Source organism: Erpetoichthys calabaricus, chromosome 1, assembly GCF_900747795.2.
Source record: "Erpetoichthys calabaricus chromosome 1, fErpCal1.3, whole genome shotgun sequence".
NCBI lineage: Eukaryota > Metazoa > Chordata > Cladistia > Polypteriformes > Polypteridae > Erpetoichthys > Erpetoichthys calabaricus.
This window is the reverse complement of record NC_041394.2, coordinates 226,786,571-226,810,451: the sequence shown is the minus strand read 5'-3', so window position 1 is coordinate 226,810,451 and position 23,881 is coordinate 226,786,571. Positions and strand designations below refer to the sequence as shown.

Genomic DNA, 23,881 nt, shown 5'->3' with positions numbered 1-23,881 from the left:
GTCTGCGTGGGTTTCCTCCGGGCGCTCCGGTTTCCTCCCACAGTCCAAAGACATACAGGTTAGGTGATTGGCGATTTAAATTGGCCCTAGTGTGTGCTTGGTGTGTGGGTGTGTTTGTGTGTGTCCTGCGGTGGGTTGGCACCCTGCCCGGATTGGTTCCTGCGTTGTGCCCTGTGTTGGCTGGGATTGGCTCCAGCAGACCCCCGTGACCCTGTGTTCGGATTCAGCGGGTTGGAAAATGGATGGATGGATAGATATAGATATATATAGATATAGATATATATATAGAGATATAGATATATATATAGAGATATAGATATATATATAGAGATATAGATATATATATATATATATAGATATAGATATATAGATATAGATATATATCTATGTATGTCTATATATATGTAGATATGTATATATATATATATATATATATATATATATATATATATATGTAGATATATATATATATATATATGTAGATATGTGTAATTGTCAATATGTATATATATATATATATATATGTATATATATATATATATATATGTATATATATATATGTATATGTAGATATGTGTAATTGTCGATATGTATATATATATGTTTATATGTTTATATATGTTAACATACCCTCTTTAACACACTACTTCTTCGCTGCGAAGCGCGGGTATTTTGCTAGTCAGCATATATTTAGTGATTTTCTTAAATACTGAGAGAGACTATTTCAAGTAGGAGAACAAACAAATGTGATTGCCTGAGCATTTACCTTGGGAAGTTGATCTTTGTGGATTTGTCTACCCTTGGCTACTGAAAGTGTATACAAAGTTAGGCTTGTGAACAGAGTGCAACAGACATGCACAGACTATAAATTCTTAACTGTAACCCCATTAAGGATTTGCATGGCCAAATAACCAGGCTGTTCATGGAGAAATCTACCACAGTTGACCAGGTTTCTCAGAGCAATTACGCGGTTTCTCTAATTGGAATAAGGTTTTACATCGCATTTAAAAAAACGGTTTCTTTGAATAACCATGTTATTTTGGTGAATGTAAACACAATAGGTATGTTTAAGAATCCTTAGGTTGTCCATTTTACTAACGACTGTACAAGCTAACTATTCAAACATTCAGATATACTGATGCTAGAAGTGATGTTCAAAATGTATCTGGAAATCCCAGGATATTACATAGCAAATTTGGTGTAATACAATGTTAAAATTAGTATGAGGTTAAACAAATATTTGTTTATTACCTAATGTATGTTTTTTCCCTCTTAGTAAGATTTTGCTTTAATACATTTCAATTATATTCAAATAGTAACATTCAATCTGACAGCCCTTCTGTGAGTGTTGTGTCTGTGTGTTTGATCATAAACCAGTTTTAAAACATGTTTTATGAAAAACAAATTTAACTTTGTTTTGAAAATGTTAAGATATATTTCCAGAGGCTGTGTACTATATGTTGTTTGCTTATATAACTCCTGCTTCTTTTTGCAGAAATATCAACTCAGACATTTGATTAGGCATAGCTTATGTTTCTGCTGCTCTTTTTAATATCAGTGCACAATGGTTTCTAATGGTGCACTCTATAACATATCTTTTGTTACACATTTATTTCCTCATTAGAATTGTGTGATGCTGTAGTGTACAAATATTCCCACATTAATGTTTAGAGCTTGAAATTTGTATTATATGTGTATCCTTGAAGGGCCAAAATAAGTTATTTGGGCATGTAGCCCATTCTTAAAAATTTAAAAATGGGTACAATGTGCATTCAAAAGCAGTAGGGAGTATATGTACCCATTTGTTTCCAATTCAATCTCTGATTAATTTTTAAAAGTAAATTGATTAAGGTAATTTAAATATAATTTCCATACACCTTTTTATTAATCCAACCTTAGTTATTTTCATAATCTGTTAAAACAATTAATAAATGTTGTTTAGCTGGGGAAATTAAGAAAGGTACTTATGCAGATTTTTATATTTTTTTAAACTCAGCAATTCCAGATGTTTTTTGACCAAGATTCCAATACAGTGATCCCCCGCCTATCGCGGAAGTTATGTTCCAGACCCATCAGCGATAGGTGAAAATCCACGATATAGAAAGACCATATAAATATTTTTTTTTTTATAGTTTAAGCCTTAAAATACCCCTTCCACATGCTTTAAACACATGTAAACTTATTAAAACACACTTTGTAAACACATATGATATGTAGATGTCAGGCTAAGGATATGAGTACATAGTAATAATAATAATATAATAATAATAATGTGGCATACCGTCGATTCATTCAAGCCGTAATGGCGAGCAATGTCCGTGTAACGCTTTCCTTCCTTTTCTTACAAGATGCAGGACGCTTGGGAGCCATCGCAGGGCTTAAAACAAAACAAAAAGTTCACAAAACGTTTGCTCACAACAATCGGACCACAAGCAAGGTACGCTATACGCAGAGAACTGAGATGCGTCAGAGACCCACGCCCGATTACACCACGTTAGCATCAGGCCAGTCAGAGCCCAAGAGAATGAAAATCCTGTACTGATTGGTTGAGTCTCTTCTTTCAGCCAGTATCGGGCCTTGTAAAAAGTCATCTGGGTACTGTAACGCAAAACTCTTTGTCTACCGTAGTGACTGCTGAAGCCATATGCTTTGTGTATGAATTGACTGCAAGGTACACTACAGGTATAGATGTACTTATTGAATTTTTCCGTGATATAGCAGGGGCGCGATAGTTGAACCGCGATACAGCGGGGGATCACTGTACTTCATTAGGAACTAAATGTAGAAGATTAAAAGGCATGGCATACCCTTGAAGTTATTAGAATGTTTTTGTATATCTGCTGTTGTACAAATAAGCAAAAAAAAAAAAAGTATTTCTCATCTTCTTTATCAATGATTCTGCATCATCTCAGTCTTTTTTTTAAAGTATTTAAAGTGTTTCTTTGAAGTATTTTTTTACTTTTTGCTGTTTTTCTGAACCATCAGATTCACATAGATATTCCTCCGTATGAATCCTGAGAGTTTAATACTACAGCCAAAAGTAACAGAGGTAAGTTTTAAGAGACTGAAAGCATCTTCTTTTCCCCACTCTCTCATTCATCAACCCATCCTGCAATGCTATAGACATACTTGTATTGGCTCTGGGTTGCTGAACAGACTGCTGGTTTCTTGCTAAGCTTCACCAACTATCAACCAAGCTGTCAACTTTTATATTATTGATATATCTGTCAAAAAATATTACTACTTTGCATAAAGTAATAAAATTGTTTGGGATACTACAAATAATCTGTTTTATGTATGAGGTTTTTTAAATTGTATAAAATGTAACCATAGTGAAACAACCATTATTTGCTTTTTTAGAGTTCACATTGGATAAAGGAATTCTAATTATAGTAGTTTTTCTGAAATATGTAACTTTAAATTTGGCTGATTTTAATTTTTATGTGATTCAAGATATGCAAGAAAGTTATATTATTAAAATTATGGCAAACAATTAATTGTTAAAAGATATTACCTTTAAAACCATAATAAATAGTGGCTTAACTTGTGTAGCTGTAGTAATTTTTGTACTTTAATATTTTGTTATTTTGGTATGAGTTCCATTAATTGCAATAATATGCAAAAAAATGTTTATGCTTGGAAAAAATAGATTCAGGTTGTTTGACATTCCTGAAATAATCTCAATGCACAATCCTTTTATTGTGGTTAGCTTTACAAAGTTAGCTATGGTTGAAATTCAGTAATTTAAATAATACATACCATTTTTATGGTAAAGTTATAAGGATAGGGGCTTTAAAATGACCTTAGCCTGCTTTATATCCTATCCAAAAGGCTTTAATGAGTAAAATTTTTTTTAATTATAACATAAGGTCTGTCTCCATTATTCTTTTTTAAATTGAACTGCAAGTGTAAACACATTTAGATAAAGAAATATGAAGGGTTTCACTGGTGAAGCTTGGTTTAAGTGACCATTGCATAATTCAGCAGAAAAAAATGTCAGGTTGACTACATTTACAGCTAAGCTTAAAATGAAGTAAGTGGCTTTCAGTTCTTTGCTTGGATCCTGATAACACTAAAAGTTTTTCTTAATGGATGTGCCAGCCTATGATAATTTAGCTTGTGCTTCTCTTTTCTTTCTTTGTCTGCAGATTCACATTGACATTCCAAGAACTAATCCTCTTATTCCTCTCTTTCAACAAGCTTCTGTGCAAGAGGTGAGAGACTTAACAACATGATAGGCCAGTAGTGCTTCATTCAGATTTTTCAGATTTGCAGTCTTATAATACTTTCAAAACTTGCCATTACGAAAAAATGATTCAATCTAAATCTTATGTACACTGGTACATAAAAAAGCCGAGTATAGTACGTATGTGCATGGTTTGGACAAAACAGTATGATATGAAATATAAAACATCTAGTGCAAAGCTGAGAAGATTTCAGCATTACTATTGTCCGTATAGTAAGATTTTCTCATATTTTTTTATTGATTGAATTTTACCTTGATAATACTTATTGCTGCAGTGGTCAAGTATGGATTTTCAGAGATGACTTTCCATCTTTCAGCTTTGGTCTCTTATGATGTTCTAAAACAGTTATAAAGTGATTATATACACCACTCAGTCTTAATATTAAAACCTCTGACAGGTGAAGTGAATAGCATTGATTATTTTGTTACAGTGGCACATACCAAGGTAGTGAAATATATATTAGGCAACAAGTCAGTTCTTGAATGTGGCGTCTTGGAAGCAGGAAAATGGGTAAGCATAAGGATCTGAGAACTTTGACAGAGGCTACATTGTGAAGGCTAGACATACTGGATCAGAGCATATCAAAAATGGCAGGTCTTATGAGGTGTTCTCAATATGCAGTAGTTATTACCAACCAAAAGTGGTCCAACGAAGGACAACCGATAAACCAGCGACAGGGTCTTGGGCACCCAAGGCTCATTTTACATGTATGTGGAGCAAAGGCTAACCCATCAAGCTACTATAGCACAGATTGCTGACTCACTTAATGCTGGCTGTGAGAGAAAGGTGTCAGAACACACAGTGCAATTGCAGTGTGACGTGTATGGTGTTGTGCAGCGAAAAGGCTGTTCAGAATACTCATACTGACCCCTGTCCACTGCTTAGAGTGCCTGAAATTTAACATCTAAGACTCAGAACTGGACCATGGAACAATGAAAGAAGGTGGCCTGGTCTGATGAGTCCTGTTTTATTTTAGATAATGTGGATGGCAGGGCAGTGTGCATGTGCATTGTTTACCCTGGGGGAGAGATGGCAGTAGGATGCACTAAGGGAAGAAGGCCAGTTAGAGGAGACATTGTGATGCTCTGGGCAATGTTCTGCTGGGAAACCTTGGTCCTGGCATTGATGTGGATTTTACTTTGACATATACCACCTCCTTAAGGATTGATGCAGACCACATAACACCCCTTCATGGCGATAGTATTCCCTAATAGCAGTGTCCTCTTTTAGCAGGATAATGCACATTGCTGTATTTCAAACATTGTTCAGAAGTGGTTTGAGGAACATGACAAAAAGTTGAAGGTGTTCATGTAACGTCCAGATTTCCTAGATCTTAATTTTATTAAGCAACTGCCAGGATATGATGGAAAACAAGTCAGATCCATGGATGCCCCACCTAGTAACTTGCAGAATATAAAGGATCTGTTGTTAACGTCTTGGTACCATATACATAGGACACCTTCAGAGATTTTGTGGAGTTCATACCTTGATGGGTCAGTGCTGTTTGGCGACATGTGAGGGACATAAACAGTATTAGGCAAGTTGGTTTTAATTTTTAATTTTGTGAGTGATTGGTGTATTTGTGTTGTCTGCTGTAGATTTTGTAGAAACAGCATAACTGTGCCATCATGCAGTTAGAGGCAGAACAGTGTTAAGGTTAATTTTTTCATCCATAGATCAGACCAGTTGATTCAGGCAGTTTCATTCTGCAGATTCTGGTGGCACATAAGTACAAACAAGCTATATAAAGCTCCAAAATGCAAAACATGAGCTCTGAAGAGAAAGGAAAAAAAAAAAACCTGTGATTTGGCGATGACAGGTGTTGTGCTTGAAAGGCTCAGATTAAGGTAGTTTTCGGATGGTGGGTGAGTGAGAGGAAGATGGTGGAGTGGATGTGGTGCAGAGAGAGGCTAAAAAAGTTGTAATTTATAGATGATGTCAAATGATTTGAAACCGAGTCTCACCCCAAAGGACAACCAAGTTGGCAGAGAGTGGTGGAATAGTTTTAGGGACAACTGGTTACCAAAAAACTGACCAATAAATCGATGATGAAAACAAACAATGCCCTTTTATAAATTTTTGGAAGTCTTACCATATTGCCTTAATCAGTGAATCTTCTAGAAAAGTATTTTGTTAAAGTTTGCATATTGAGCGATGTAGAAATTTAAAATGTCAGCTGAGTCAAAACGTGGTAGAATAGGGTGTTGTAGTTAAATTTATTTCATTAATGCATGTTCAAATGGAAAGTATGAAAATTCTGGTGAAATACCACTGTTGTCAGTTGGTTACTGCTACAGTCTTAACTTTGATTTCAAGGTTACCTTCTGAAGATACTTGCCACGTTTATGTTGGTTTTAAGTGACTTTCCGGGCTAAATATTTTATGTTAACTGAGTAAGTTAGAAACAGAGTGACATTTCTCAGAGAAGTGTATTGCGAAGTGAAATCAATGCATTTGTCCACAACATTATACTTGTGATTTGGTTTTATTCCTCATGTGATCTAATTTCTTACAATATTTATTAAGAGATGGCAGATTTTTTAGGGGGATAAGTTTCTTTGTGAAAGAAGCTATCATTTTTTTTATCTTTTAAATGTATATAATACATAGACTTGGAAAGAATGTTGTTTTTTTTCCTAGTGGGCAGACACTGAATTCTATGAATAACCACTCATTTAGTAGAGCCCTGGATTCATATTTGATTATTAGAGCAATAGGAAGAACAGCTTTTGTCTGGGGCATCTTTTTATTACTTTTATTTTTTTTAACATCACTGACACATAATATTTTTCAAAATCTGTTTAATTCCTTGCTGAAATTAATGTTCACTAATAATGAGTGTAGCATTACATATTTGAGCCATCCAAATTCGGTTCATCACTTTTAGAAAGTAATTAATTCCTGTAAACACTGTGGTGACTACTTCAGTCTTAACAATTGATAGGTTTGTGTTTAGATGAAATAATATGTCTTTTTTTCTCAACAATATTTTATTGTTCAACAATTTAACTTTGTTTATAATTTTAATTGTTGTTTCAGTATTAAGGCTTGTTACTGGTCTGTAAATTTTCTGCAAGTTATGAACTGGTAGCCGCTTAATTGTTTGCTTAATCTAATTATGTGATAATTAAACATTTGCTTAGGTTATTGGTTAAATAATTGCTAAATGCTTTGTGTTAGCTTCAGTCTGCAATGAAGTATTTTTCTTGTAAAACAGTGTTATCACAGCTCTTAAACGGCTAATCCGCATTTTTAACAAATCTGTTTATTGTAGTCAAAATTAATTGATAGTTGTGACTTTCAAACGTCTTGTTCAACCATTATACATACGGTACTGCACAAAGTATTTTAACCTCATGTAGTGAAAAAATTATGTACCTTTACCTAATTAGATTTTTTTTTCCCAAATTCCTAAGATTTTCTTGACTTGAAAATAATACATATTGCATGCAATTGAAATTGGTTTTGGACAAATATCCTCAATGGGCAATCTTTGGTGATCTAGATCATTGCTTAAATGTGTCAAACTGCAGATATTTTTTCCTGAGGTCCTGGAAAAAGGGGACTTATTTATGCACTGCTGGTCTATCAGTCACCTACTGCACATGCTAAATTTAGAATGCTAGAAATTAATGTCAATTAACCAATATTTAATCAGATGAGAGAAGTGTTGATAAATCCTGTCTCCTAGCATTTTAAATGCTTTATTTTTGTAAATACAAAATTGTACAGGAAATAACAGCTTAATTAAAATGTATTATGAAATTAATAAAGTATGATATGAGAATGAAGCTGTCAAATCTGCATTAACTATTTTGTGCAATAGCAGGTTTTATTTTCATGTTTTGTATGTTCTCAAATTTTTACATGGTTTATAATAATTTGAAACAAATCATTTAGTAATTACTTTATAGGCTGTGCACTATATAGCATCAGTAAAAGAAATGTATTGAATTAAGAGTGTTTTACTACAATTACAAAGCCACCATCCATAACTCAATGTAAGCATTTACTGTGAGATGATGTGGCACAGTGGTTAATACTGTTGCCACTCTGAGTTTCTCAGTTTGTATTTGCATCCCGATCATGGTACTATTGGTGCCATGTTTGTGCATTCTTCTTTGCATGCCCTGACTTTTATTTTCATATTCCTGTTTTTGTGAGTCAGTCAAAAGAAAACCTTTAAATTGCCCTTTTGTGAGTGCATTGCATAATAAATATTTTCTTTCTGAGACCGTGAACAGGATTAAGTGGGTTCAGAAATGAAAGGATGGATGAGTAGTTATTTTACAATGAAGCTGTGTTTTGGATACCATATTTTTTCTTTTTAGTCAATTAATTTCATGCATAACATCCTTTGGTATTATTAATACAACAGAACCCTGATGATCCCACCCTGCTTTACCAAGATTCTGTATTATCCAAGGCAATCCTGTTGGTGTAATACATTTCTTATAATTCACAAAAGCTTTGCTGTAAATACTGTACTTTTAACCTCATCTGTACTGAATGAGTTCTCGAGAAGCTAGTAGTTTTGCGGACCACTCAAATGCGAATACAATTCTGGAGATAACCCATTAACACTAGAATTACCAGAGTCTACGAAAAAAACTCGTAGTATCCGGCCCACCTTAAAACCATTCTCACTTCTCCACCAGCGTCCTTTGTCCTCTAAATGTTGCCGATAAAAATAAGCTGCAAGCAGCCGGATATTCCATCCCCCCACCGACTTAGAACGTGCACCAGCATCTCCCATCTCATGCCTTGATTATCTGGAGTGAAGTGAAGTTTTAGAGTGGAAATAATAGATCGTTATTTGGAAACACACGCATTTCATGTGTGTTCTGTTTCTACAGTAATCTGTGTAAACACATTGTTAAAACAAACCTTTTCATATTTTAGTAATAAAATGTTACAAAATGTAGGCATAAACTATAGAATGTGCGATGCATGAAGTCCAAACATCAAATAAACACTTTCACAAAAGGTTCAAGAACAATACAACAGCTCCGTGGCATAGCGGTAAGATTTGCTGTCTCAGGGCATTGCAGGCTTACTGTCCCTCAGAGACTTGAGTTCGATTCCCCATTGAGGAGAAAGTTTTATTTTATTTTTTTTTCTTTTTAACCTCAAACGGACATAAAATTTATAAATTGGTATGCACTGGCAAGTTAATGAGATCGTTATATTTTCATGTGGGATGCTCCTTTTAAAATATTTTTTAACAATTGAGACTGCAATCAACATGAACAAGTGTCCTTATAACGGTTGTTTTTAAGATCCATAACACACAGACAGACAAAGCACTGATAATAGAGAGACAGGCAGAAACGTCACTTGATATATACTGTAAATAAACAGGGAAGGCACATGTACTGAAAGACAAAAAAGATCAACATTTGCGTTGATCCTGCTGCACTGAATAAGCTCACACGCTTTAACATTCCCCAACCCGATCTGACTCTAAGTAACAGCGCAAATGCAGACGCAAACCAAGTGTATGTGCGTACTGTATAATATTAACCAAAAAGAGCAGCTTACTACTGAAAACGGCAAAATATAGGAGTGAGTGGGGAATCAACCGGGACTCACATATATTGTCTCTTTTCTTTCAGGTGTGTAATAGAAACCACAGCATAGAGAGAAGCGTGTACATTGTAACAGGTACACACGTTGTAAATGTAGGAAAGACGATCCTTGGCGTGTGTGTGAACAGTTAACATTTGAATTGATGATTGCATATAGCGCTGAAGTTAGTGCTCTGTACTATTCTATCCTCTGCATGTCCTGGAATACAAAAGAAACAGCATACAGCAACATGTGGGGACTGGCAAGATCGGGGGGAAAAAAACACGCAATGACTGCATTACAAACTGCAAGATGTTATGCGATATATGAATATGAATAATATGAATAATGTTGCATCCGTGCCACAGGTTTCCGAAATGTACTATACAAATGTACTATACATAAAACGAATAATTCCAACTATCATATATACCTCGTCTGTGTTTTTGTTTTTTTCTTTTTTTGACATCATACACCATAAAGTGCACACTAATTCAGCATGAGCAGGACACACTCAATAAAAACTGAATAAAAAAAATCAAGTGACGGTGAGATACGAAGAAGGCAGATTCGCCAGCGTTTTGTGTGTCAGCTTTAATCCCTCCAGATGAGAGAATGTCCCAGTTCCATTGTCTCAAAACACCACTCACATCTCAGTTATTCCGTTTCAAATGAAAAATAACAGCATCAGCATCAGACTCCCTGGGTGAGTGGGGCGATAGAGTATGTATCGTGATCGTGATTTAGAGAGAATAAAAAGTTAAAAAAAAAAAAAAAAAAAAAAAAAAAAAAACTAACTTTTACAAGTCCTATAAAAGCATTCTTGATTACAAGTCAGCAAATCTTACCGCTATGCCATGAAAGCTGTTGTCTCTTCCTTGAACCTTTTGTGAAACGGTGTTTACTTGATCTTTGGACTTCTGGCTTCATACATTATATAGTTTATGCCTACATTTTGTCATTTACTACTAAAATATGAAAAACGTTTCTGTTTTAAAATTGTGTTTACACAGATTACTGTAGAAACGGAACACACATGATATGCATGTGTTCCAAATAGCGATTTATTATTTCCACTCTAAAACGGCAGCAGTTCAGTCACTCCCAGATAATCAAACAAGGCATGAGCTGGGAACGTTCTGCGATGGTGGGGGATGGAATAGCCGGCTGGTTGCTGCTCGTCTTAATCAGCACATTTAGAAAACAAAAGACGCTGGCAGAGAGGTGAGAACAGTTTTAAGCTGGGCAGGATCTACGAGTTTTTTCGTAGGACTCAGGTAATTCTAATGTTAAAAAGTGTGTATTGAATAGTGGACAAAACCTGTGCTGCAAAGGCTACACCCACAGGGCTTCTTCTTAAAACAACTGCCCCCATTTTTTTTCTTAACCACCAGAGAGGCAGCAAAAGGACATTGAATAAAAGACCTGACACTGAATGAAAATAAAAGGCTATAATTGCTTTTTTTCCTTTCAGAAGCTCAGTAGCATAAGGTAACTGACGCTTAATTTACTTGCCCATTGTAATAAGTGCTGCGACCAGACACACAGACACATTTAATTACACAATTATGAAATTGAAAATACACCTTTGTGATGGTGTGGGTCAAGCCCCCTCACTACCGGCTCCTCCCGGGGAGCCTTTCTGAACCTGCAGCGATAACCTTACCCAAGGATGAGCCGATGGATCGAGGACACAACACACAAACATAGCAAGGATAGGTGATACAGTGCCAGTGCTTTTATGTAAAAACATCAACAAACAGTGTCCAAATTAGTGGTGTATTGCTCAAGAACTACAGTTGCATTCTGAACCATTTTTAAAGTGAAAATTGCCGTAAATATATTTTATATACTATATTTGTTTTGTCTTGGTAGAGGTGATATATATTGCTCTACCTTTCCCCTATTGTATTATTATTATATAGCCTCTAGAATGCCTAATCTCAAGACTTACCACTGTTTATAAGGTATTATTGTAATAACTTTCCCTTCAATATCTATAACCTCAGGCAATCTAGATGTAGTAAAAAGACAGGCAGAAGTTAAGTTACACATATAATAATGTACTTACCTGATAACTATTCATAATAATAACAAAATGCAAAGTACATTTGAATTATTGACACCATACAACCTGATTAAATGGTGATATGTAGTTCAGGCAGCACACAGACTTGTGTTATTTAAAATGTCTCTAGTTAAGGCATCATTGCTCCCGGTGCTCAGCTTTCAGCCACATGTCTGTTCAAAGGGCTGCTGAGCTGTGCTCTTCATTGTGTTGTCTTCATCATCACAGGTTAGAGAGAGAGAGAGACTTCATCATATGTTGGTTGGTAAGAGAAAGATACTTCTACATCATCACAGGTTAGCAAGAGAGAGAGAATGTGGTTGAACAAGCAAATTTATAAATTCTCTGTCCAACCCCTACAGCCAATAAGACATCATGATACTTAAAAGCGTCTGACACAAGCCAATTCCAAACAGCCATACCTCAGACCAATGGGGGAATACAACATCTTCACACCTGCCCCCAAACCCTATGTTAAAGTACACCTTAGCCTACTTGCGGGGGTAGAAATGACTTTAGCAAAGAAACACTCTGCCAAACTGGTTTAAGACACATCCCCCAAATCCTGTCGTAAAATTCAAACAGACCCATTCCTAAAGGGGAGGGGGGGTAAACACTAAATTGCATTGCTTTGCCTAAATTACAAAATAAAGACATACAAAATATTTATCAAATTATATGTAAAATCTCACATCACAACAATATTTTTTTTAGTTTATGTTGTACTTCTCTTTTAGCCAACACCCAAATTAATTGAGCTGCAATTATTATATTGATATTTCTTTTATTAATTATGTACACATTTGGGTCGCTTATGGCTACATCTTGGCTAACTGGTTACCAAAAAGTAAACAGCTATTGTTTAAGCCGTGGTTATTATAATGAAATTTCTTTCAATAATTATAATGACACTTTGGCTACCACAAAGTAACAAGCTATTGTCATTTTGTTAAATTTTGTTTAAGTAAGCAGCCCTTTACAGTGTTTTTTCCTATCATACCCTTGGTCTATTATATTTGGACTGCTTAAGATTATAGTCTATTATTAGTCTATTATATTAGTCTATTAGACATTAACAATATATTAGTCTATTATGTTTGGACTATATCTTCACAAGATATCAAAGTTTTAACCTTCTTCACACTGCTGCCGGGGGTTTCATTTTGCTCTAGATGTGTTTCTTCTATTGGCACTTGCAGAGGCACAATGGGGGGCACATTAGAGTGCTAGGAGTGGAGAGAAAAAGAGCAGTGCTATTTCTGCTTTATCCTTAAAACCCAATAGCTGTTAGTGACAACATAACAATATGCTCCATAGCTGTATCTCTCTATTATAAGAGAAAATCTTGTGACGAGACGTGATCTTCTGAAGAGAGACAGTGAGACACTTCAGAGAGGCAGAGACATTTTCACTTCCCCGCGACACGGTCACATCATACTGACATCCATTGGAAGCATGTTCCCATGAGACAGTGATCTAGGCAAGGAAAGTAATAATCAGCCCGGAACAAGTGGAATTGAAAACCTTGCAGGTCCAAACAGGGTCAAAAATAAAAGACAGAGTAGATTACAGATTATGAAAGCAGTGGAATTCAAAAGGCTCAAAAAAAACCCTAGGCACAATACACACGCACAGCAAGTTCAAAAATATCACAGTACTAAAATTCGAAAGTGTCAAAAAAAAGAGGGTTCAGATTGCATTCGCGCAAACAAACGGAAATTATTACTCAGTGAAATACGGAACAGCAAAAAGAGATCGAATATATGGACATAGGTGATATGTCGGAAGTATGTAGATATTGTAAGGCTTTAACGTTTAAGTCGGAGACTTGTAGATCGTCTAATTTGGTGTTGCCATTAGGGACAAGTACTGCTGCTTCCCAATGAAGAGGCGTTTTCCGTAAGAATTCAAAGATTTGTTGTTTGGTGAAAGTGAAATCCACAAACACTGCAGAAAAAATATACACGTCTGCAATAATCTTTTCGCATTAGCATCATTCAATGCACAAAACATTGATTTACACAATGATAGACCATATGCTATGAGAGTCTGTGTTCCTGCAACAATTATAGCTACGACAAGTTTAATTTTGAAAAAAACACAATTTGGTGAGGTGTATCTTTATGATCACAGAGAAGCGATACAATATAGAATCAAAAGAGGTTAAACGATCCGACGTAATAGAAATTATATAGACAGTAATGGATACAAATCCATATGTCCAAAAGTATCGCACTTTACCCGAAATTTATCAGCAAAACATGGATAAAGAAATTTTCTTGGATTTCTCAATAAATCATTCAGTTCAATTCAATTCAATTTGTCATTCAGCAGAACATCCAAGATGTGCTGCAGAACGAAAATACGATGCACAAGACATTAATAAAAATGCATAGTTAAAATCAATTACATTCTAATTAATAGTGCAGAAAGATTCTGATTAAAGATGCACAAAAATTCTGATTAGAGGTGCATAAAAGTCTAAATTGAAAATACATAAAATTCTGAATTAAAAATGCCTACAATAAAATACTAAAATGCTTCATTTAAAAGACGAACGGCAGTAGGAAAAAAACTATTTTTAAACCTGGTAGTTCTACATTTCAGGCTGCTGTACCTTCTGCTTGAGGGCATGAGGGAAAAGAGTTCAGAGGCAGGATAAGTAGGGTCTCTAGAAATCCACGCAGCTCTGGCCAGACAGCGTTGTTTTGCCAAGTCTTGTACATTAGGCAACGGGGCTCCAGTGATCCTCTCTGCAGCCCTCACCACTTTCCTCAGTGCTTTCCAGTCCGAAGCGCTGCAGCTCTCCTGCCACAGAGAGCTCTGCTGCTGGTTAGCACGCTCTCTATGGTCCCTCTGTAAAAAGTGGTGAGGACTGACTTACTGAGATGGGCCCTCTTTAGCCTCCGCAGAAAGATCAAGCGCTGGTGAGCTTTCTTGATGATGGAGGTGTGCAGGGACCAGGTGAGGTTGTTCATCACATTGACTCCCACGAACTTGGTAGACTGCACAATTTCCACAGCAGTGTTCTTAATGTAGACCGGGATGTTTGTCAGCTGTTTCTTCCTGAAGTCGATCACCAGTTCTTTTGTTTTTTCAACATTCAATATCAGATTGTTTTTATCACACCATTCCACAAATGACTTCACCTCCTCTCTGTAATCCCCCTTCCCATCACCTCGAATGAGACCCACCGCTGTTGTGTCATCTGCATACTTAATAATTTGGTTTGTGCTGAACTTGGCACAACAATCGTGGGTCATGAGCGTGAAGAGGAGGGGGACTTAGAACGCACCCCTGTGGAGAACCTGTGCTCAAGGAGATGGTATCTGATTTATTCTTCCTTACCCCTACGTACTGAGGCCTATCAGTTAGAAAGTCCAATATCCAGTTTTGCAGAGGTATGCTCAGTCCCAATGGGCCCAGTTTGCTGATCAGATTCTGAGGGATGATGGTATTAAAAGCCAAACTAAAATCAACAAACAGCATGTGGACCATAGCATCTCTGTTCTCCAGATGTTCCAACGAAAAATGGAGGGCAATAGATATGGCGTCCTCTGTGGCACGGTTGGAGCGGTAGGCGAATTGGAGTGGGTCAAATGAGGAGGGTAGGACAGAAGTAATGAGGTCCTTGATCAGCCTCTCGAAACATTTCATCACTATTGGTGTTAGGGCTACAGGGCGATAGTCATTCATGGTTGTGACTGTGGGTTTTTTTCGGAACCGGGATGATTTCTGAGGTTTTAAAGCAAGATGGCACAACATCCTGACACAGAGAGATGTTAAATATATCCATAAGGACATGTGTCAGCTGCTCCGCACATCCTTTGAGTACGCAACTTGGTATCTGGTCTGGTCCCGCAGCTTTCCTTGGATTAATTCTCCTCAAAGTCAGTAGAACATCATCCGGTTCCAGACACAGTGCCTTCTCGTCAGGATGAGGGGTGACCTTCACTGGTGATGTATCATTCAATGCTTCAAACCGTCCAAAGTACTTATTTAGGTCATTCAGGAAGTTGAAGCTATCATCACAGGGGTAAGAAACTGTTTTGTAATCTGTAACAGATTTAATCCCCTGCCACAATCTTCTGCTGTTCCTGTGATCTTGAAAATGACTCTGTATTTTCTCTCCATGAGCCCTTTTAGCTCTTCTGATAGCTTTATTTAGGTTGGCTCTTGCTGTTCTAAGGGCAGCTATATCTCCAGATTTAAAAGCAGAGTTTCTCACTTTCAGCAAAACTCGCACCTCAGCAGTCAACCACGGTTTATCGTTTGCCCGGACAATGATGTTTTTGGTGACGCAGACATCATCCATGCATTTATTTATGTAGCCAGACACAGCCTCTGCATATTCACTTATGTCTATCCTTTGATCTGTGGTAGCTGCCTCACTGAACACAGACCAGTCAGTGCACTCAAAACAATCCTGTAGTGCATTCATGGCTTCTTCTGGCCAAACTCTCACCTGTTTGAGTGATGGTTTTGATCTGATGAGCACAGGTCTATATGCTGGGATTAACATAATAGAGATTTGGTCTGATGAGCCAAGATGGGGACGTGGGGATGCTTTGAATGCTCCTTTAATGTTGGTGTAGACATGATCCAATATATTGGTTCCTTGAGTTGCAAAGTCCACATGTTTTTTAAAAATGGGGGTAAACCTCTCTTCATGTTTGCCTGGTTAAAATCCCCAGCAACAATGACTACTCCCTCTGGATGTGTGGTTTGCAAATCGTTGACATAGTGGCAATGTGTGTCAATGGCTGCCTTGGTGTCAGCGTCAGGGGGAATATAAACAGCTACTATAAGTACAATGGAAAATTCCCGTGGCAAATAAAAAGGCCGCCATTTAACTACCAAAAACTCAGTGTCCGGAGAGCAACATGTGTGGATTGTTTTTGAGTCAACACACCATCTGTTGTTTATGTAGACAATGATACCTCCTCCCCGTGTTTTGCCGCTGAGACTGTTGCTCCTGTTTGCCCGATGGATCGTTAGCCCCACTAGGCTAATAACAGAGTCGATTGTGGAGTCGGTGACCCAGGACTCCGTAAAGACAAAAGCACAGCAATCCTTAATCTCCCACTTTGATGTTAAATCCAACCGAATGTAGTCCAATTTATTCTCCAGTGAGCGGATATTTGCCACCAAGATCGATGGTAGTGGCATTCTGCATGGATTACCTTTATCCTTAACGCTCAGCCCACCGCGGACACCTCACTTTTGTTTACGTATACACCGCCGCCATCTTGTTCTCAAGGCGCAGATAGCACTGGTAGATAATATCGGTGCTAAACTGGCCTCACCGCTCGTCCGTAGCAGTCCAAATTCTTTCAGTAGAACCATGGTATTTGGATTTACTAGTCCTTTATCCTGTTCCGTACCCAATGACAGAAGGTTTCGACGAGAATATGTCTGAATTTCCATGTTGAGTGACATTAAATTACTATAAAGAACGTGTTTTTATCATGAGCCCGTGCAGCCGCAGCCTGCGTGGCACCGCCAATCTATATGAATCCGAAAGATCACAGTCGCATTTATAATAAACCCACATGTGACTAATTATCAGTGATAATAATTTCGAAAGAAAAAGATATCAAAGACAGAGTAGATATTTGTGTATATCCAAAGGCAAAGCATGATTGATCATTTATGTCAAATACATCACCAAATGCCGACCCTTTACTCTTTCCTTTGCTTTTCCCAGATGGTGAAACAGGATGGTTGTACAATATGAAACAGACACATTCAGAAAAACGAATAACACTCACACAATATTTGGGGTCAAAATTAGTGATATGCTCCCATGTATTTAACCCACTTCTATCATCTCAACGTCTATCGCAACATTACATTATTAATGCGTATGTAAAACTCACAGCTAATAGTCTCTTCTTTATTAAATCGAACCAAGCTAAACTTAGAACGGAACATATGCAAGGTCTCATTGATCACGTTCAAAATTCAAATATCAATAGTTCAGACAAATTCAAAATAGGTAAAGCGGTAATATTACCATCATCATATCAAGGTAGTCCAAGAGTATTGCAACAGTTATATCATGATGCAATGGCAATATTCAGAACTATCGGTCGGCCAGATTTATTTCTTACAATGACGTGCAATCCACAATGGCCAGAAATCCACAGCTTCTTGAGAACAATGCCACCAAGCTACATCGACTCTGAATATTCTCACTTCTGTAAATAGATTGTTTTATCAGAAAGTATTATTTTTATTGAATGAACTCGAAACAGTGTTCTGGCAAAAACGAGATCTTGATATGCCATTCGTATTAAAACATTTACAGTTTCCTGTGAGAATAGCTTTTGCAATAACAATTAGCAAATCACAAGGACAATCATTTGAAAAAGTCTTTTATTTAAAAAAAAAAAAAAAAGAGTCAAAGAAACCATATTCACTCACGGCCAGTTAGACGTTGCATGATGACGCTGTAAGACCAAAAAAGGAATCAAAATTCAATGCAATCTTGAAGAAAAGTTCATTCCAAATATTGTTTTTACTAAAGTTTTAAAATGAGCATAATGCATATGTAACAATTCCCATGAAAACAAAAAAACATTTAAGTTGTATTTCCACAGGAGCTGAAACTGATTTATACTAAAACATGGAAGCACAGATGGAAGTTGGTTAATGGTTAAATTTACACCTTTGTTAATAAGTACTATATTTCTTCATGCAGACAAAAATAACTAGATAAGTTACCAAGCAGTGTGGTAAATAAGGTACTGCTAAAATATATCAGTTTCATGCTTATTTTAAAAAGTAAGGTAAATATAAATTTGACAAGCTACTGTAGATTGATCTGAGTGATCTGCTTTTTAAATTTTGTACCCGTTATCTTTTTAGCACCTTCTTTATTCTGACTATATCAAGGCAACATCCACACTAACACATTTTCAGTTTAAAACGGTTTTTACCTGAAAAGTATCTTCACCCACACTAGGGTTTTCACATCATTTACAAAAGAATCCCTGTCCGTACTGAAACACCCAAAACGTCATATATGACACAGACCTTCACCTTCATTGGGTGTGCTTGCATCAGGAACAATAAATGGACAATGTATTGAAAAATTTAGAGACCCATGAAAATCAGATTGCCATCTGATTTTCAAAACTATCAGTGCAGGCAGGACTCTGATAATGCGCTCACAGTATAGAGAAAGAAAGAAATTCCTTAAAGAGCCAGAGCGAATTCCCCTATGTCACATTAATGCACTGATTGCAGTCGAAAGTAGCAGTGTTCAGAACTGGTGATGATCATCTTCTTGTTAAATTAAAACAAAGCAAATATGAAAGCAACACTTGAAGAAAAAGAAAGTATTTAGTTCCATTCTCATTCACTCGAATGATTATTGCAATTGGAGTGCTTCTTAAACCAAACAACATTTGTAAAACTAGCTCAATAGAGGAAATTAATTAATTAGTAAATAAATTGTGTTTGTGCGTGCATGCATCTTTATCTTCACGTTACTGCATTGTACATTCATGTCTCTCTGTCTTGTAATATTTTGAGCTCAGCTGCATTTTACACCCATCCACTTTGTAAAGAGCCTTATTATTAACTCTTTTATGCCTGCTGTGTTAGAAAATGTTTCTCTTCTGTGAAAGGTGACTAGTCAGGGAATAAGCCTGCGTAATAACCAGGATCCAATTAGGGAAGGGCCTCAAGATCAGTACACACCAATCAGAGTGAGATTAGAGTATCATTTCGGAAAAACCGTGTTTACACCCATCCACACCAAAATGCTGACACTACGTTTTAAGGAGTATACAGCTTTGGAGAGCGTTTTTAAAAGTCTTCATTTTCATGGGGCAAAAGGAATAGGGTAGTGTGGACGAGAGGCAAATTAGTAGACAGATGTTTGCATTTTCAATAAACACATCAGTATAGACGGGTTCTCAGGCAGAGGACAGGAATAAAACAGGACACAATTGTATTGTATGTCACACAAATGCATATACATATGGGTAAATACAGAGTCACCAATAAACCAAATTTAGAACTTTTTTTTTGATGTGATAAGAAAGGGTAGTACTAGTTCAATCAAAGTAGTTTATCTTTAGTCACTGAAACATCAGTATTTCTTTCACAATACAGTAGAACCTCTGGTCACGAACATTTCCGAACACGTACAAATCAGGTTACGATCAAAAAGTTTGCCAAAATTTTGCATCTGTTCACGACCAAACGCTCTGGTGGCAAACAAAAACACTGGCGGCCAGTTTCCCTACGCACGTTCATACTCGCCAATGACTTCCCATTCTCCGTTTTCCATTTTGTTTTGTTTGCGTATACAGGGCCTAACAAAGCAGCTGATGTTGCAAAAGGAGTTACAGTGTTAACCAAGCAGAGGCCTCAAGTGCTGGAAGAGGTGGAAAAACTGTTGCTAGTGTGGTTGAACGAGAAGCAACTTGCAGGGGATAGCGTAAGCGAGGCGATCATATGCGAGAAAGCCAGGAAGATTCATGGCGATTTGCTGAAAAAAAAATCCTTCTTTGAGTGGCGAAGGTGAGGAATTTAAAGCCAGTAGAGGATGGTTAGAAAAGTTTTACAAGAGAAGTGGCATTTAATTTTTTTTCCCTGTGCTTAAAACTCATAAAAAAAAGTGTTTACAGCAAGTGGTTCGTAAGGCTCTAGCACAACCTCTTACAATGTTAGTTTTCTCTGTTCAAGATTTTCTCGGTACTATTCAATGTTTTTACATTTAGTTTACTATTACACTGTGCATTCTATGGTATAATTAACTATTTTTGTGATTAAAAAAATATATATTTACATACAGTTCGTTCAGTCTGGAACAGATTAATTGTATTTACATACAATCTTATGGGGAAATTATATTCGGGTCAAGTCCAGAGTTTTGGAACGAATTACGGTCGTGACCAGAGGTACCACTGTAATGGTAAAACTCTGATGAAGTAATTCCGTTAATGCTTAGATTTACTAAATACCTATTCAGCTTCATCAAAGATTAATTTTTTTCTTTGACGTGGTTCATGAGTAGAATCATCACAGAGGTGCTCTAACATAGTGGTGGCATGTATTGAAACAAGTAAGCAGAAGATGTAAAATAAAATATGCTGCAAAAAGACATCTGTCCATTTATTTATTCAGTTAAACATCCCAGCAGATCACATTATAAATTAAAAATTTTTATTGTTGAACAGAGCAGAACATGTGTTTCATACAGAGAACAATAATGTAAAATAAAGGGATAACTAGTGGAAAAATATGCTGAAATGAAAACCCCATCCATATCCTCAAAACTAATATACTATTATTGTCTGTAGATTGGTGTATTTAAGATTTATTTAATACTAGCAAAATACCCGCACTTCGCAGCGGAGAAGTAGTGTGTTAAAGAGGTTATGTAAACATATATATACATATACATATATACATATATATACATATCTATATATACATATCTACATATACACATATCTACATATATACACATATACACATCCACATATATATACATATATATATACACATATGAACATATATATATACACATACATATACACACATACATAAATATACATATATACATACATAGTGCGTTGTAACACGAGCTGTGATTGTTACATGGGAGGGAAACGACAAATCACAGCTTCCCGCTTTCTAATCGGGCCTGTGATTGGTGCTTTGACTGATGCCCAGATCCCACAGTATCTCCCCTCAGGAGAGGCGTTAGGCAAGTGTAATTGAATAGCAGTGATGCAAGTTTAGCTTTACACCTGTTTTTAAGGCTTATTGACTGAAAGGTGCTTTCATGAAAAAACTTAGGGCTTTGCTACAGGATACACCCCCCACAAGTTAAGGAAGTAAAAATAAAGGTATATATTTCTGTTTTATTTAAACCTTTTAAGTTTGTATGCGGGCGGCATGGTGGCGCAGTGAAAGGTGCCAGTTAGGAGACCCGGGTTCGCTTCCCTGTGTGGAGTTTGAATGTTCACCCCGTGTCTGTCTGGGTTTCCTCCGGGTACTCCGGTTTCCTCCCACAGTCCAAAGACATGCAGATTAGGTGCATTGGCGATTGTAAATTGTCCCTGGTGTGTGTGGGTATGTGCGCCCTGCGGTGGGCTGGCACCTTGCCCGGGGTTTGTTTCCTGCCTTGTGCCCTGTGTTGGCAGGGATTGGCTCCTGTATTTAGGATATAGCGGGTTGGATAATGGATGGATGGATATTTGTATGCATAGCCCCATTTGCCTGTTTTCATCTTTTTTCTTTCTTCAGTAATATTTCAGCAAACCCAGAGCTTGTCAGTTCAAATCCTGGTACTGACACCACTGTGTGACCCTGAGGAAGTCACTTCACCTGCCTGTTCTGCAAGAAACAAAAGTAATATAACAAATTGTACCTCAGATGCTGCAAGTTGCTGGAATAAAGGCATAAGTAAAATAGATAAATATGTATTATACACATAGGAACTATTCATTTATTTTCAGTTAAGTCATCTGCAGCAAACCTTTATAAATGAGGGTTTCTCTTCTTCATTGAGGTTTTCTCTTGGAAAGTTTTTTTCATTTCATTGAAAATTAAAGCAGCAGCTGCCAAAATATGTAGCTTTCTTATTAATTTTTCAACATTGTGTAAAATAAATGTATAAAGTAACATAAAAGGTTTAAATACTGGTTATCCTTTTACACTAAAATATTACTAAAGAGATAAAAAAAAAATAAAATGCATATGTTTTTTTTCTTTAAGGAGATTAAATATTACTGAAGAAAGAAAAAAAAAACTTAAACAGCCAAATGGGGCTATGCATACGAACTTAAAAGGTTTAAAAAAACAGAAATACAGTCATCCCTCACCTATCGCGAGCGTTACGTTCCAGAGCCCCCCGCGATAAGTGAAAATCCGCGAAGTACCGACCTATATTTATTTTATTATTTATATATATTTTAAGGCTTTATAAACCCTTCCCACACTCTTATAAACCTTTCTGTCTGTCTTTTTAACCTTTCCCACACTCTTATAAACACTTACTATGCTATTAAACACTTTCTACACTCTTAACACCGCAGAGCAACACTAAACGCAGCGATCAGACGTTGATGTGTCTGCCACTCGCTTTGTGAAGAGGGGGGCAGGTGAACGCAGATTAAGCAGAGGTGGACTTTGTGCTGCTTCTGCCAAAATGCCTGCTTGTCGCTTTGCGCGTTCTGAAGGAGGAGGAGGAGGAGTGTGTGTGTGAGGGCTGAACGCACGTTTGCTCAAACCCCCCTCTCCAAGGTGCGGTACGCTCCTGCCACTTTTGGGGGGGTGGTGTAGGATGAAGCGGGCTTGCTGAATGCACGCTAAGGAGAAGTGGACTTTGTGCTGCTTGTCGCTCTGCGTGTCAATAAGCCTGTACAGCAGCTGTTTTCCTGTCTCACTGCCTTGTCTTGCATGAACTTAAAATGTTTTATAATAGAGAGATGTTACTCATATCCTTAGTCCGACATCCACATATCATATGTGTTAACAAAGTGTGTTTTATAAGTTTACATGTGTTTAAAGCGTATGGGATGGGTATTTTAAGGCTTAAACTATAAAAATGTTTATTTATATGGTCTTTCTATATCGCGGATTTTCACCTATCACTGATGGATCTAGAACTAACTTCCGCGATAGGCGGGCGATCACTTGTATTTAAAAAACCCGCGATACAGTGAAAGCCCGTTTCAGTCAATAAGTCTTAAAAACAGGTGTAAAGATATTGACAATAAGCTACGCAAACCCACCAAGACATGGAATCGTTTAAATCAAGTATCATTACACCTTCCTTTCTTAAAGAGAAGTAAGGCAGTACTTATAAGCTTAGTAATGTTATACATTTCAAATGCTACTTCGATAAAATTTAGCACTTCAAACAACTGAACTATCCAGAACATTTCAGGCATACATCCAGCATTCAAACTATGTATAAAAAGCACAACTGTTAAAGGAATTCATCATTTCTTAATTGAAAATGTTCCTTTAA

The 23,881-nt window shown here is 36.7% G+C and overlaps 1 protein-coding gene across 1 annotated transcript in view; it reads left to right on the top strand.

Moving 5' to 3' along the window:
* The window catches only part of tbc1d22a (TBC1 domain family, member 22a), a 328,538-nt gene that overhangs the window by 88,662 nt on the left and 215,995 nt on the right, over positions 1 to 23,881 (top strand). Inside the window, 3 exon segments of the mRNA XM_051928637.1 lie at positions 2,986 to 3,003; positions 3,005 to 3,049; positions 4,149 to 4,214. Coding sequence (XP_051784597.1) covers positions 2,986 to 3,003; positions 3,005 to 3,049; positions 4,149 to 4,214 — 129 coding nt within the window.